We start from the raw sequence: 14217 nt of genomic DNA, 5'->3' as shown, positions 1-14217 counted from the left end.
ATTTGGGGTAATAATGGAGGCTTGGTCATGTCGGGAATCCAACACAGGCGCTTTTCTGAGTATGGCTGCCAATAATTCCAAATAGCGAACACTAAAAAAGCAGCACTTCAGAAAGAAAACTAAAAGGTGACCCTTCCAGAGGCATTGGTGGTGAGACTCTTTGGCCTTTCTGCTGCTTTCACCTGGTGGTCTGTCCTGCAAATAGTTTTAGCTGTTCCCCATCACACAAGTTCTCTGGCACATGTAGCGGTTGGCCATTATCTGCTAACCATTTGGCTGCCCCAAGGGAGCTTAGAATTATCAGTGGACTCTGTGGGCAAGGCTAACGTTCCCCAATATGGGAACACACAATATTGCAGCTTGTTTTCTAAGTGTCGGCTAGCTTTTGTCTTTTTGGGGTGCTGATTTTGGCCAAGACTCCTGCATGGAACACTCACCCCCCCAGAGACTGACACTGCTGTCCAAATATGTTCCCTGTGCTACTTCATTGACACACACTATACAAGAAGTGTGTAATATCCAGGACACCAGGCGTGACACCAGGACACAACTTACACACAGTAAGCCTGCCAAGGAATGCTAGAGACACAGAAAAGTTGGGAGAATAAGAAGAAGGCCTTCTGTTGTTTGGACTATCATTATGCTGGACTAACTGGACCCAGACTAAGTTTGCTTTACACCCCGTGTAACATCTTGCCCCGAGATTGGTTGGGGAGCATAGGATCTTTAGCTGCCTGATTCTAGATGTGTGTGCCTATGGAATTTATGTGCCCAGTGGACACTTGTTCCTCACTTCATTCCCTCCCCACCTCTTGTTGCCAAAACACTGACATGTGAATGAGCAACAAGTTGGATCCAAGTGGTATGTGTGGAGCAGATAGACAATTTGCCCATTAGGGCCCCTTCTTTTCTGGGGGACATTGCATGTAACTGGTCTCATCCATAACTGATAGTCCTTCCAAGAGCAGCTTTCAAGTCATGTGACTTCTGTGTGATGCCAATCCCAACTAGAGATGAGGTGATAGGAGACATCTTGACAGAGTTGGGCCACAGGATCCCCCCACACATTGTCTACTTGGCTGCACCCCCTTTTGGCAGTCTGCACAACTCCACTCCACCAAGCTATGTAGAAGTCCCTGGATGGAATGAAGATCTACTCCAAACGTGAACAATGTAACGTGAATGGAGTGTTCTGTGTAACTGTTGCAGCATTTCACAAGAGGAAGCAAACCAAGATTGGGAGTAGCTGCAGACAGCAAGCAGACAACTTCAATCTTTATGTATCCCAGCTTAGGATTGAAGGAGCTGGTTTACCTCTCGGAAACATGCAATCCTATCTGCTACAGTCCTAAACCTGGACTTGCCAGAAAACACTTCATTTGGACATTACCAGAAATTCCAGGTAAGCAAGATTGTCCAGTGCAGCTGGAGCTAGCAGAGTCCTGCAATGCTTTAGGGACATGCAGATCAGCTCCAACTGCAATGAAGAAGATTGCCGACCTGCAAAGGCTGAAGAAGGCCACAACACAGGGCACTGTCCAAGAGAAATAGAAAATGTATTACCAACAATCAATAGAAAACTATAAAACATCTTAAAACCAAAAAAAAAACTAAAAATGTTGCTTAATATAGGCCACAAGTCCAGGCTGGTCCTCGGCTGGGTCCACCTCCAGGGCTTGCTCCAGGGTCTGGATGTGTCGGCACACCCAGCACAGGAGGCCACGAATGTCTGGATCGGGGAACAATGTAGAAAAAGCCAAACAAAATGTATTATCTGCAATAAAAACCAACAACAGCATGCAATGCTTGTCTACCTTTGTCCATTATCCTGAAAGCACTCTATGCTGTTGTCACCTCATAACTGGAACACAGAACTTACATTTCTTGCCTGGGAGGATTTCATGGCCCAGGGAGTGAGCTTGGAATCCTTAGGCCTAGATTAAAGTGTTTGCTCACTGACTACAAATAGATCTGTGGACAACAGTGAAAAGGGCAATCTCATCAGTAAAGACAACAGATGACTTTGGCACACCTATCTCCTCCACAGAGTTCCCAAAGACATCTATCCTAGATTTCTATTAGCTGCAGGGAGGGGATCTCTACACACATTCTACACAGCCAGAGCACAGAGCTGATCAAACTCTGTGAGCCTATTGGAGGGTAGTGGCCCAACTCCCTCCACACAGGTCCAGAGATTCCTATAGATCTGGCGGTGTGATTAACCAGGTGTGTCCTTGAAGGGAGGCGGTCCATCTCCCAGGAAGCTGGATGTGTCAGCTGCATCTATTAGAGTGATTCTTTAAGATGGTGGAGAGACCAGAGTGGAACAAACACTTGTTAATTGGGAAGCAGGTTTTTGCTCACTGGAGTGTCAGGTTAGTGCTTGACTATTGTGTCATATTCTTGGTTTATTGTCCTTTCTTTATTAGAAAAACACTTTAATGTATTCCTATGTAGACCAACTCAGCTGTCAGGTCTAAGTGTGAAGATTAAGCCCCTATCTGCCTGATGTGTTGTTTAGTGTGAATGTTTTATTTCTTTGGGGGGGCATCCGAAACTCAGGATGAGGCCAACCAATGGAGACAAGTAAGGGGGAGGGGAAGCCTTCTTCATACATTACATGTGCATATGTGTAAGCAGTTTAGAAACTGACCTTCAGGGATGTTGGCTTTTGCATCCAGAGGGGGCTGGAGCTCCCCCATAGCACCCCGGGCATTCTGAGGTACAAATACATGAAGAGTAAACAAAAGACACAGTAAAGATGAGAGCCCTGACATTCAAGAAACACATGGATGTTAAACAGTCACATAGTACAGGCCCTGGTAGTAAGTCCTAGCCCTAACCAACATTGCAAAGTCCTCTTTCAGTTTGGGTTACTAAACTAGATGACCAGAACCAGAAGGGCTTAAGGCCAATTTCATATGGCCACTTGTTGGCACCCACACTGCAGCAAGCTGCTCATATCCTACAATGCTGACATAGTCTCTGGCTGTCCATTGATGATCATCATGTGAAGTGAAAAAATGCTGCGCTACATGAAACAATGGCACAATCCTTATATAACCAAAAAACAAAGTGAAATATATATATATATATTAGAATAAAAAATAGTAGAAAAACTATTAATATTGAAATAAAAAAAATAAAATAATTTATATAAACAAAAATCACACAAAAAATAAAAAATATTTTTAAGCATGAATCAAACAAGTCATTCAAAAAATCAAGTTCAATCAATAAAGTGTTCATTCAGTGAACCCTCCTTTGGATAACAAAAAATATGTGCATCTGTCATCAATTCCCGTGCAGAGACATCCTCCACCATGTATCTGCTCACCATCCTCCGCCATGTATCTGCTCACCATCCTCCACCATATATCTGCTCACCATCCTCCGCCATGTATCTGCTCACCATCCTCCGCCATGTATCTGCTCACCATCCTCCCCCATGTATCTGCTCACCATCCTCCACCGTGTATCTGCTCACCATCCTCCACCATGTATCTGCTCACCATCCTCCACCATGTATCTGCTCACCATCCTCCACCGTGTATCTGCTCACCATCCTCCGCCGTGTATCTGCTCACCATCCTCCACCATGTATCTGCTCACCATCCTCCACCATATATCTGCTCTCCATCATCCACCATATATCTGCTCACCATCATCCACCATATATCTGCTCACCATCCTCCACCATGTATCTGCTCACCATCCTCCGTCGTGTATCTGCTCACCATCCTCCGCCGTGTATCTGCTCACCATCCTCCGCCGTGTATCTGCTCACCATCCTCCACCGTGTATCTGCTCACCATCCTCCACCATGTATCTGCTCACCATCCTCCACCATGTATCTGCTCACCATCCTCCACCATATATCTGCTCACCTCACGCAGTGTGACCGCACATTATACAATGTTACCGTCTAACTGCACTTTTGGTCCCATATGGACTCAGAAGATCAGCTTGCTGAATGAAGACTCCAAAGTAAGCTCCCTCCTGATAAGCGTCTTGTATCAGCCGTATTCCTCATTAATAAGAACTCCACATGGTGCTTTATCCTTTTATACTTTTATTCATCAATTACACATAAGAAATGCTCTCACGTTCCGGAGGTGTATATTGCACCATGTATGATGAAGATCCAGTGATGTACTGATCAGACACAAGGTGGCAGTATCATCTCAGCAGCAGAGTCCTGCACATGCTCAGAACAGACACCATCCATCATATGAGGCAAGGCAAAGCACGGGGGCCCCTTAGTGAATGCTATTGCCTGCTGTAATGTCCTTCCAAGGGTCGGTTAGAGAGTACTACAACCGCTGTCCCGATGAATTGCAACATCATGGCGTCATCTGCACACTCCTCCCCGATGGATGGTGTCTGTTCTGAGCATGTGCAGGACTCTGCTGCTGAGATGATACTGCCACCTTGTGTCTGATCAGTACATCACTGGATGTTCACCATACCTGGTGCAATCCGGAACTCCGGAACGTGAGAGCATTTCTTATGTGTAATTGATGAATAAAAGTATAAAAGGATAAAGCACCATGTGGAGTTCTTATTAATGAGGAATACGGCTGATACAAAGACGCTTATCAGGAGGGAGATTACTTTGGAGTCTTCATTCAGCAAGCTGATCTTCTGAGTCCATATGGGACCAAAAGTGCAGCTACACCGTAACATTGTATAATGTGCGGTCACACTGCGTGAGGTGAGCAGATATATGGTGGAGGATGGTGAGCAGATACATGGTGGAGGATGGTGAGCAGATACATGGTGGAGGATGGTGAGCAGATACATGGCGGAGGATGGTGAGCAGATACATGGCGGAGGATGGTGAGCAGATATATGGTGGAGGATGGTGAGCAGATACATGGCGGAGGATGGTGAGCAGATACATGGTGGAGGATGGTGAGCAGATACATGGTGGAGGAAGGTGAGAAGATACATGGTGGAGGATGGTGAGCAGATACATGGTGGAGGATGGTGAGCAGATACATGGCGGAGGATGGTGAGCAGATACATGGCGGAGGATGGTGAGCAGATTTATGGTGGAGGATGGTGAGCGGATACATGGTGGAGGATGGGGAGCAGATACATGGTGGAGAATGTCTCGGCACAGAAATTGATGACAGATGCACATATTTTTCATTATTCAAAGGAAGGTTCACTGAATGAACACTTTATTGATTGAACTTGATTTTTTAAATGACTTTTGTTTTATTCATACTTAAAAATATTCTTTATTTTTTGTGTGTTTTTTGTATATATATATATATATATATATATATATATATATATATATATATATATATATATATATATATATATATATAAATACAATTTTCAATATTAATATTTTTTCAACTATTTTATCTTCTAATATTTATTTTTTTTATTCTTTCACTTTGTTTTTTGGTTATATAAGGATTGTGCCATTGTTTCATGTAGCGCAGCATTTTTTCACTTCATATTATGAATGTATAATTTCCCCGCACTGAGACATGGGTTGTGTGCACTAGCGGCTACAGTATTTAATTGTAATTTTTTGTTTTCATTTCACCATAGTTAGCGCTAGTTATTCAATTTATTTTAGATACCACTGCTCATGAGATTGGTCTCTTTCAGTTGGGTTTTGGGGGTGGTAAAAATGGACAGCTAAGCCACAGTGTTTCTGCCCTCGAACTGTAAAATAACAGCCAGATGGGGCTATTAACAGGCCGTGTCTGCAGCATTATTACCTCGGGGTGCAGAGTCTGACAAGCAGCACCTCTTATCAAGCTCCCCCACTGGGCTCAATGGGGCCACACCACCACTATGTACAATGCACACAATTACAATGTGGTAGTGTGTCATTGTAGGGTGAAATCAGGTGGTGGGGGGTGGTAATAACATGTCCTCATTCCCTGTCAGATGTCCTCTGAAAAGTCCTGTGAATGGAAGGAGAGAGCCTGAGATGGGTACAGGGGGGATTTCTGGGGGTCCTGGCCTGGAGTGAAGGACAGGTGAACATCTCCTGGGTTTGCAGAGTGGAGGCGCTAACACAGGAAGGACTTGGCTGGGTAGCAGAGTGGAGGCGCTAACACAGGAAGGACTTGGCTGGGTAGCAGAGTGGAGGCGCTAACACAGGAAGGACTCGGCTGGGTAGCAGAGTGGAGGCGCTAACACAGGAAGGACTTGGCTGGGTAGCAGAGTGGAGGCGCTAACACAGGAAGGACTTGGCTGGGTAGCAGAGTGGAGGCGCTAACACAAGAAGGACTTGGCTGGGTAGCAGAGTGGAGGCGCTAACACAGGAAGGACTCGGCCGGGTAGCAGAGTGGAGGCGCTAACACAGGAAGGACTCGGCTGGGTAGCAGAGTGGAGGCGCTAACACAGGAAGGACTCGGCTGGGTAGCAGAGTGGAGGCGCTAACACAGGAAGGACTTGGCTGGGTAGCAGAGTGGAGGCGCTAACACAGGAAGGACTTGGCTGGGTAGCAGAGTGGAGGCGCTAACACAGGAAGGACTCGGCTGGGTAGCAGAGTGGAGGCGCTAACACAGGAAGGACTTGGCTGGGTAGCAGAGTGGAGGCGCTAACACAGGAAGGACTCGGCTGGGTAGCAGAGTGGAGGCGCTAACACAGGAAGGACTCGGCTGGGTAGCAGAGTGGAGGCGCTAACACAGGAAGGACTCGGCTGGGTAGCAGAGTGGAGGCGCTGACACAGGAAGGACTCGGCTGGGTAGCAGAGTGGAGGCGCTAACACAGGAAGGACTCGGCCGGGTAGCAGAGTGGAGGCGCTAACACAGGAAGGACTTGGCTGGGTAGCAGAGTGGAGGCGCTAACACAGGAAGGACATGGCTGAGTAGCAGAGTGGAGGCGCTAACACAGGAAGGACTTGGCTGGGTAGCAGAGTGGAGGCGCTAACACAGGAAGGACTCGGCTGGGTAGCAGAGTGGAGGCGCTAACACAGGAAGGACTCGGCCGGGTAGCAGAGTGGAGGCGCTAACACAGGAAGGACTTGGCTGCGTAGCAGAGTGGAGGCGCTAACACAGGAAGGACTTGGCTGGGTAATCATATACAGTAAATGGTTCCTCTGCTGATTCACAATTGTGTAAATATGGTGATAAGGTGGGTAAGCAAAGGGTCTTTCCAACCAACTCCTGTAGCCTCCCTAAAGGATACTTCTGCTACCCTTGTCTCCTCCCCAGAAGAAACCAATAAAATACTGGAAGATATTTGTGCCGCTCTATATCTAGATCCAAGACCTTGAGGTGACCACAGAATTCCTAGACTCACTTCATTTACTCACTATTGGCCCCTCCCACCTGCAATCTGTAAATGTCCCTATTTCATTAAAGGAAGGGTCTGAGGTGATTAAAGGCTTACCTAGTGGGAAATCACCTGGTCCTGATGGCTACACACCAGCATTGTATAAGATGATGGACTCTCTTCATCCCTCAGCTACCGACAGTATATAACGAGGTTTGGGAGGGGGCCCATACCTTCCAATGGGTCACCAAGACTATGAAATTGATTTCCAATAAGGGCAAGTACCCCACTGAATCGGGGTCGTACCGAACTATATCCATCCTAAATGTGGACACTAAAATACTCTCTGAAATAGTCACATCCCTCTTGGCTGCAATATTACCCTCCCTTATCCATACTGCCCAGGTTAGCTTTATTAACCCCTTCATGCCGGCGCCTCCTGGCCCTTTAAGAGTTTCAGAATCCGGGAGACAGGACGGGGTTTAGGGGTTATGTGACCGCCATGACAAGTCATCACGGCGGTCACATGATTGGGAAAGGTCCCGATTGAAAGAGGATGTGTGCTGGGAGTGGGCAGAGCGTGCGCTCTCGGCACATGTGTACTTTTTCAATAGAACGCAAATGTACAGCCGCTTGGCATTTAGGCCCAGATGCCGGAAGGCCACACATTTGCGTTTGGACGGCGTGAAGAGGTTAATGGAAGACCAGTGGCTTCCAACATTCGGAAAGTTATTGCAGAGCTGGAACAAGGCAAGGTACACCCGTCTGAGGATCGAGCTATTATTACATTGGATGCTGGAAAAGTCTTGGATAATGTCAGCTATCATTGGCTTGCTCTGGTTCTTCTGATGGCTTTTCAGCAGTATGGATTCTGCACCTTCACCCAGGGTGGTAGCTGCAGGTCTCATATCAGGTGAATATTGCTGCACGAAGGGTACTCACCAGGGTTGCCCCCCCCTTCACCTCTTCTTTTCAACCTTGCCCTGGAACCTTTCTCCCGTTACCTTTCCTCCAGAGCCCCAATACATGGGATTCAGACAGGTCAAGAAGAACTCTGTGTAGTCCTATTTGCCAATGATATTCTTATATTTTATGGCGGATCCTGTGGCAGATATTCACATTCTCCATCAGGTCTTCACAAGCTGCCTACAGTGCTCTGGCCTTTGAATCAATTCTGCTAAGAGTGGAATACTTTCCTTATCTCGAACCAACACCCCTCCCTGGGCCCAGCAGTCTCTCTTCACGTAGCAAATGTTCAGATCACATATTCAGGCATTACGATAGGGAAGGATCCATCCTCGGTCTATCATTACTACCCTCCACTGATATGTAAAATAGGAAATGAGATGGAAACATGGATGTACCTTCTCCTATCGCTTTTTAGGGGATGCCACCTGTTCAAAATGGTGAACATTGCTCGCCTATTGTACCCTCTTCAAACAATTCTGTTACTGCATAAACAGGGGGAGCAAAAAAAGAGGGTGGAGCAAACTTTCCCAATATTCGATTGTATGACCTTGTCTGTTTATTGTGTATAGGGACAGATTGGATACTTCAGGCTTCCTCATACACCAATTATGATTTGGAGTTGGCAGTGGGGCAACCATATGACTTAGCTGCTCTCCTGCATTGCAAAATATAATTGTTCCCCACAAGTATTCAACACAACCTTCTGATACGGGATCTGATTCTTACATGGAGGGACATACAGAGCAAACTGGGCCTGTCACCCCATGTCTCCCAATATTTGTCCATAAGAGGCAATCCAATGTTTCCACAAGCTGTTCAATATGCAGCTTTCAACATTTGGAGTTCTAAGGGGCTCTCCTGTGTTGCCTCCATGTATGACGCATATTTGAACCATCAGGAACTTTGAAATCTTTCCCAACCCTTGCATCAACTTATGCCCTGCCAAGCCATCCCTCTCTCTACTACCTACACCTCTCAGGTTGTATAAACTGGTGCTGCCCAGCCAAGCAACAATGTTTTCAAACTTCCATATTGGATCGCTTCCTACAGGAATGGAAATACTCCATATCTGACATCTATCGACCTTTACACTCTCTCTTTACTAAACCTCTACATCCCACATCTGTGAAATCTTAGAGCAAGGTCATACTGGGGGAGAACCTGGTGGGCAACATACTGGAAGGATAGAACAAAGTGCAAAGGCTTGTGGTGAATGAATCCTAGAGAGTCTCAATGTAAGCTCTTCCATGGGGCCATCATCCCATTTCTATCCACCAAGAACTCTCCACAAATCCACTATATAGTGAGCACCCGCCCTCTCTCTTCCACCGATTTCAGGAATGGCCCCGCATCTCAACCTTTTGGGAACAAGTGTTAGCCTACATCTCAGGAGTTTGTGGCTGCTCACTCCCCATGGCCCATGGACCCTGTTCTTCTACTCTTCGTCTCAGCTACAACTCTCCATTCAGCCGAGAAAACCCACATCCACAAATCCTGCAGGAGCTTGCAGTGGATATTATTATGTTTACTGGTGGCCCACAGGGCTATTCCTAAGAAATGGACTATCGCCTTGTCCCCCACCATCACAGACACTAAAAAGATCTACGTCTTCTGATTTACAGAGAGAAGGTAGATATGGAGCTCAACAACCAAGCCTCAGTCAAACATTTCCATAATAGATGGGACACTTTTATTGCAGCAACACTTACATCCTTGGAGCAATCCTCTATGTTGTCTTCTTTTACTTCTATGGATGGGTTTGTCAAGGTGGTTACATTGTAGAGATCAGACAGCCGTGTATGGAACACGCATTGAGGACACGCATACATAACAGGTGTTACTTGTTCCCCATCTGGCCGTGTATATCTTGGTTTTCTGGTTCATGACGTTGTCATTCTTTTGCTCTCCTGATGTGTCTGTGCGCACTCATGGCCGAACCTTACTTCCTTGGCTTTATCATGACATCTAGGAACATTATGACATTCTGCTCCTCTCACTTATTGGAGTTGGGAACAAAGTCTCAGGAGAGTCCATCCATGTTTTCTGATCAGGTATCACACCCGGTCACACCTCCAGGTCAGTTCCTGCCAGAAGATTCCTTCCTCTTTCTTTATTGGAGAGATTATAATTATTTCATTGGTTACTGTGATTTATCTTTAATTCAGAAGTCATGGAGAGAAGTGTGAGGTACTCGTCTCCTCTTTCACCCCAGACATATTGCTTCTTTCTATATCTCTTTAGAAAACTCAATATAGAATGTTTAAAAAATATGTACTCAGCCAATGAAAGGTAATGACTCCATTTTTATTCTTCTCCTGCTATCAATGGCCAACCCGGTCCCACACCTCATCCACGTCTTTGGGGGCCTCTCATCTCCTTATGGACTGTTTCTTCCATGATGAAGATCAGCCATGGAGTATATCTGAGGTGTATATCAGGGTGTGCTTCTTCCCCACATGAGAGCTGGGATGTCCAGCAACATTCATCTAGAAGACATTTCCCGCACTCAAGGCACTAATACACCTCCAGGGTTGTGTGGGACCCCTGATGTACAGGAGGACAGGACTTCAGTGAGGAACATTTCCCTCAATCAGGATAGGAACATGGCTTCTCCCCTGTGTGAATTCGCTGATGTCTGTAAAGATCGGACTTCTGCAAAAAACATTTCCCGCACTCAGAACAGGAATATGGCTTTTCCCCTGTATGAAATCTCTTATGTGTGTTAAGGCCGGACCTCCCTGAAAAACATTTCCCGCACTCAGGACAGGAATACGGCTTCTGCCCCGTGTGCAATCTCTGATGTATGTAAAGATGGGAAATCTGTGAAAAACATTTCTCGCACTCAGAACAGGAATATGGCTTTTCCCCTGTGTGAGATCTCTGATGTATGTAAAGATGGGACTTCTCTGAAAAACATTTCCCACACTGAGGACAAGAATGTGGCTTGTCCCCAGTATGCAATTTCTTATGTCTGTAAAGATTAGACTTATCTGAAAAACATTTCCCGCACTCAGAACAGTAATATGGCTTCTCCCCCGTGTGAGATCTCTGATGTAATTGAAAGTTGGACTTTTGCGAAAAACATTTCCCACACTCAGGACAGGGATATGGCTTCTCCCCCGTGTGAGACCTTTTATGCAAATTAAGATGGGATTTAAAACTGAAACCCTTCCCGCACTCAGGACAGGAGAAGCTCTTCCCTGTTGGATGGCTGGTCTTGTCCCGCACAGTCTGAGGGTCCTCAGGATACGAGGAATCCGTTGGTCCATCTACACTGGGTGGTGCCGGATGGACATTGGAGGGAGCCGGGTTTTCTCCTGGACTATACTGTGTGATGTCCTCATCTTCTACTTTCCAGTCTGGAGACAAAGTGAGACAATCCTCGGAGGTTTTCCTCATCTCCCGGCCATGGACTAAAATACAAAGACAAAGAGGATTACTAGACAGGAGCTGATTGGTTCCCTCAAACTAGGATTCCACCCACATCAGGCAGCTTGGTCTCTGAGGAGCTTACAATTCCACCCTCAAGGGAACTAGGAAATGGGTGTAACAAAAGAGAATCCATATTATGTGTATATATAGCAGTGGGGGGAGGGAGGAGAGCAGAAGTCAGGACTATGGAATGTACAAGGTCCCACACCGCTGCCTCCCATCTCCTGAGACTGCACTCAGTGACTTGGGTCTGAGACTATACAGACATATCCCTCCACCCGGCACAGCCAGCAGACCACAGATCTTGCTAGATCCGGCCATTGGTAAGAACCCCAAGACAAATGCCCCAAGTGCCAAGGTAGAGCAACACCTAAGAAGAAGATGAACACTTTGCTGCCAGCTGAACTCCAGAATCGATATAAATCCATCTAAATACATAAATTGTGTCTTACGTGATGATATTGCAGTGGTTGCTCTACTCTGGACCAATCAGTGAGCAGTATTGTCACGATCAGAGGAGAAGACCTAGATTGTAAGCTCCCAGGATCAGGCCCTCCTATCCCTCTTGTATTGATCTGTATTGTTGCTGTATTGTCTCCCGTTATATTGTAAAGTGCTGAGCAAACTGTTGGCGCCATAAATCCTGTATAATAATAATAATAATACCTGGGACTGTAAACTCAGGATCTATAGTGGGCCAGTGGAAACAACTAAACAGGTGTAGCTGGGTACCGGTCCTCACATATACAGGAGCAGTGTGACCGCACACAAGAGTCGCAGGATCTAAGGAGCCATCCGGTCTTCACCGGAGCCACTGGAGGGGTGGATGTTGTGCTGCATGGCAGCCCCCAGGTTGCGGCTCTCTAACACACCCGTGCAGGCACAGTGCAACCGAATAGCATGCTGGAAGGACACGCGGTACACACAGGATACTAGGAACCAAGGTCACCTACTGCAGCAACCTAGGAAGGGGCTCCGGGGGAGAGGATGCAGGGAACACGTGTAAAGTGCAGGAGAGGGAGGGATGCTGAGCAATGGTGCAGACAGAGACTCAGCAAGATGGAAAGGGCTGCAGGCAAACAACAGGAAACAATGCTGAGAAGGACACACACAGCAACAGGAAATGAGGGGATCCACGGACAGAAACCAAAGGGAATATAACTGCACAGCCAGAGGGAAAACACAGAGAACAAAGACAGGATCAAACAGCACACAGAATATGGGAATACTCAAGCAGCAGTGAACACCACAGGAACCAGAGGGGTGCGGCTTCCACATGAAGACACGTTGCTGGAACACTAATACACAGGTACAAAGACTTGATAATACCTAGGTTCAGGGGGGATAGGCAGGAACCCGAGCAACACGGACAGGAGGCAAAACCCGGTGCTGGATCAATGTGAAGGGAATCATGACAAGTATAGGTGGAGGAATGGATTTAGTGTTCATGACCCACCTGTGCTGATCTCTGTAGGAGTGTCCTCCTCTATAAATGTCCCCGTTATTCCATCCTCCTCCATAGACTGCTGATCATCCCTCACATACGCCTCTTCTTCTTCTGATTTACCCTCAAATTCTATATCGATTGGATCTCCACTCTAAACCAAAAGAATGATAGAAGATGTCATCTGTAAAATATAAGGTCACATAAAAAATCCATATAGTGTCCCAAGTCCATGTTCTCCGCCCCACCAACCTTGTAATGATGAGGGATGGTGTGACCTTCCTGTGTGGAATCCCAGGAATACAGAGGACGGGGACATCTCTCTGGTGGGTTCCTGGTATTAGGTGGCTCCATCATATCCTTGTGTCCTTCTGAAAACTCCTCCATCACTCCATACTCCTCATCCTCCTCTTTATACTCTTCTTTAACATCAATATTATCATCCCCGAGGATTCCACTCTGAAAGATATAATAAAACATTCATTGTAACAAACATGCTGTGTATAAATCACAACTACCAATAATTGTCATCATCTACCTGATGATGGTGAGGGATGGTGTGACCTTCCTGTGTGGAATCCCGGGAATACAGAGGACGGGGACATCTCTCTGGTGGGTTCCTGTAGCTGGATGACTCTACCATGGTGTCCTGGTACAGATCTTTGTGTTCCTTTAGAATCTCTGACTCCTCCATCCCCCCATCCTCATCCTCCTCCTCTTTTATCTCTTCTTTAACCTCAACTTTAGAATCTCTCAGGTTTCCACTCTGAATATATAATAAAAATGCCATCAATGGTAACAATGCAGATAATGTACAGATCCTAATGATACTATCAGTGATTGTTCCTCATCTACCTGATGATGGTGAGGGATGGTGTGACCTTCCTGTGTGGAATCCCGGGAATACAGAGGACGGGGACATCTCTCTGGTGGGTTCCCATGACTGGATCCATCTGTAGGAAACACACACACTGACTGAATCCATTGTTTCTATGTGTTTATCAGATGATGGGGGATCTAGGTGGATCCTCCGTACTGCTCTCTCCTTTACAATAAAGTCTCCTCTTACCCGGTGATGTGAGGGGCGGCTGATTGTCCATCATGACGTCCTTGTAGAGGTC

At 46.4% G+C, this 14217-nt stretch overlaps 2 protein-coding genes across 2 annotated transcripts in view; one reads left to right on the top strand and one right to left on the bottom strand.

Annotated features, from left to right (window-relative positions):
* LOC149441816 (uncharacterized) overlaps window positions 1-11629 on the bottom strand; it is a 35886-nt gene extending 24257 nt beyond the window's left edge. The window contains exons 1-2 of the mRNA XM_089656849.1: window positions 10829-11629; window positions 8918-8920 (exon numbers count right to left, since the gene is read on the bottom strand). Of these exons, the coding sequence (XP_089512975.1) occupies window positions 8918-8920; window positions 10829-11619 (794 nt within the window). The 5' untranslated portion in view covers window positions 11620-11629. The remainder of the gene's footprint in view (window positions 1-8917; window positions 8921-10828) is intronic.
* The window catches only part of LOC149441814 (uncharacterized), a 91168-nt gene that overhangs the window by 35376 nt on the left and 41575 nt on the right, over window positions 1-14217 (top strand). The window contains exon 3 of the mRNA XM_089656859.1: window positions 1347-1402. Coding sequence (XP_089512985.1) covers window positions 1347-1402 — 56 coding nt within the window. The remainder of the gene's footprint in view (window positions 1-1346; window positions 1403-14217) is intronic.

This window comes from Staurois parvus, unplaced genomic scaffold, assembly GCF_062004578.1.
Source record: "Staurois parvus isolate SC_StPar_1 unplaced genomic scaffold, SC_StPar_1.0 ptg000942l, whole genome shotgun sequence".
NCBI lineage: Eukaryota > Metazoa > Chordata > Amphibia > Anura > Ranidae > Staurois > Staurois parvus.
This window is presented reverse-complemented; position numbering and strand designations above follow the sequence as displayed.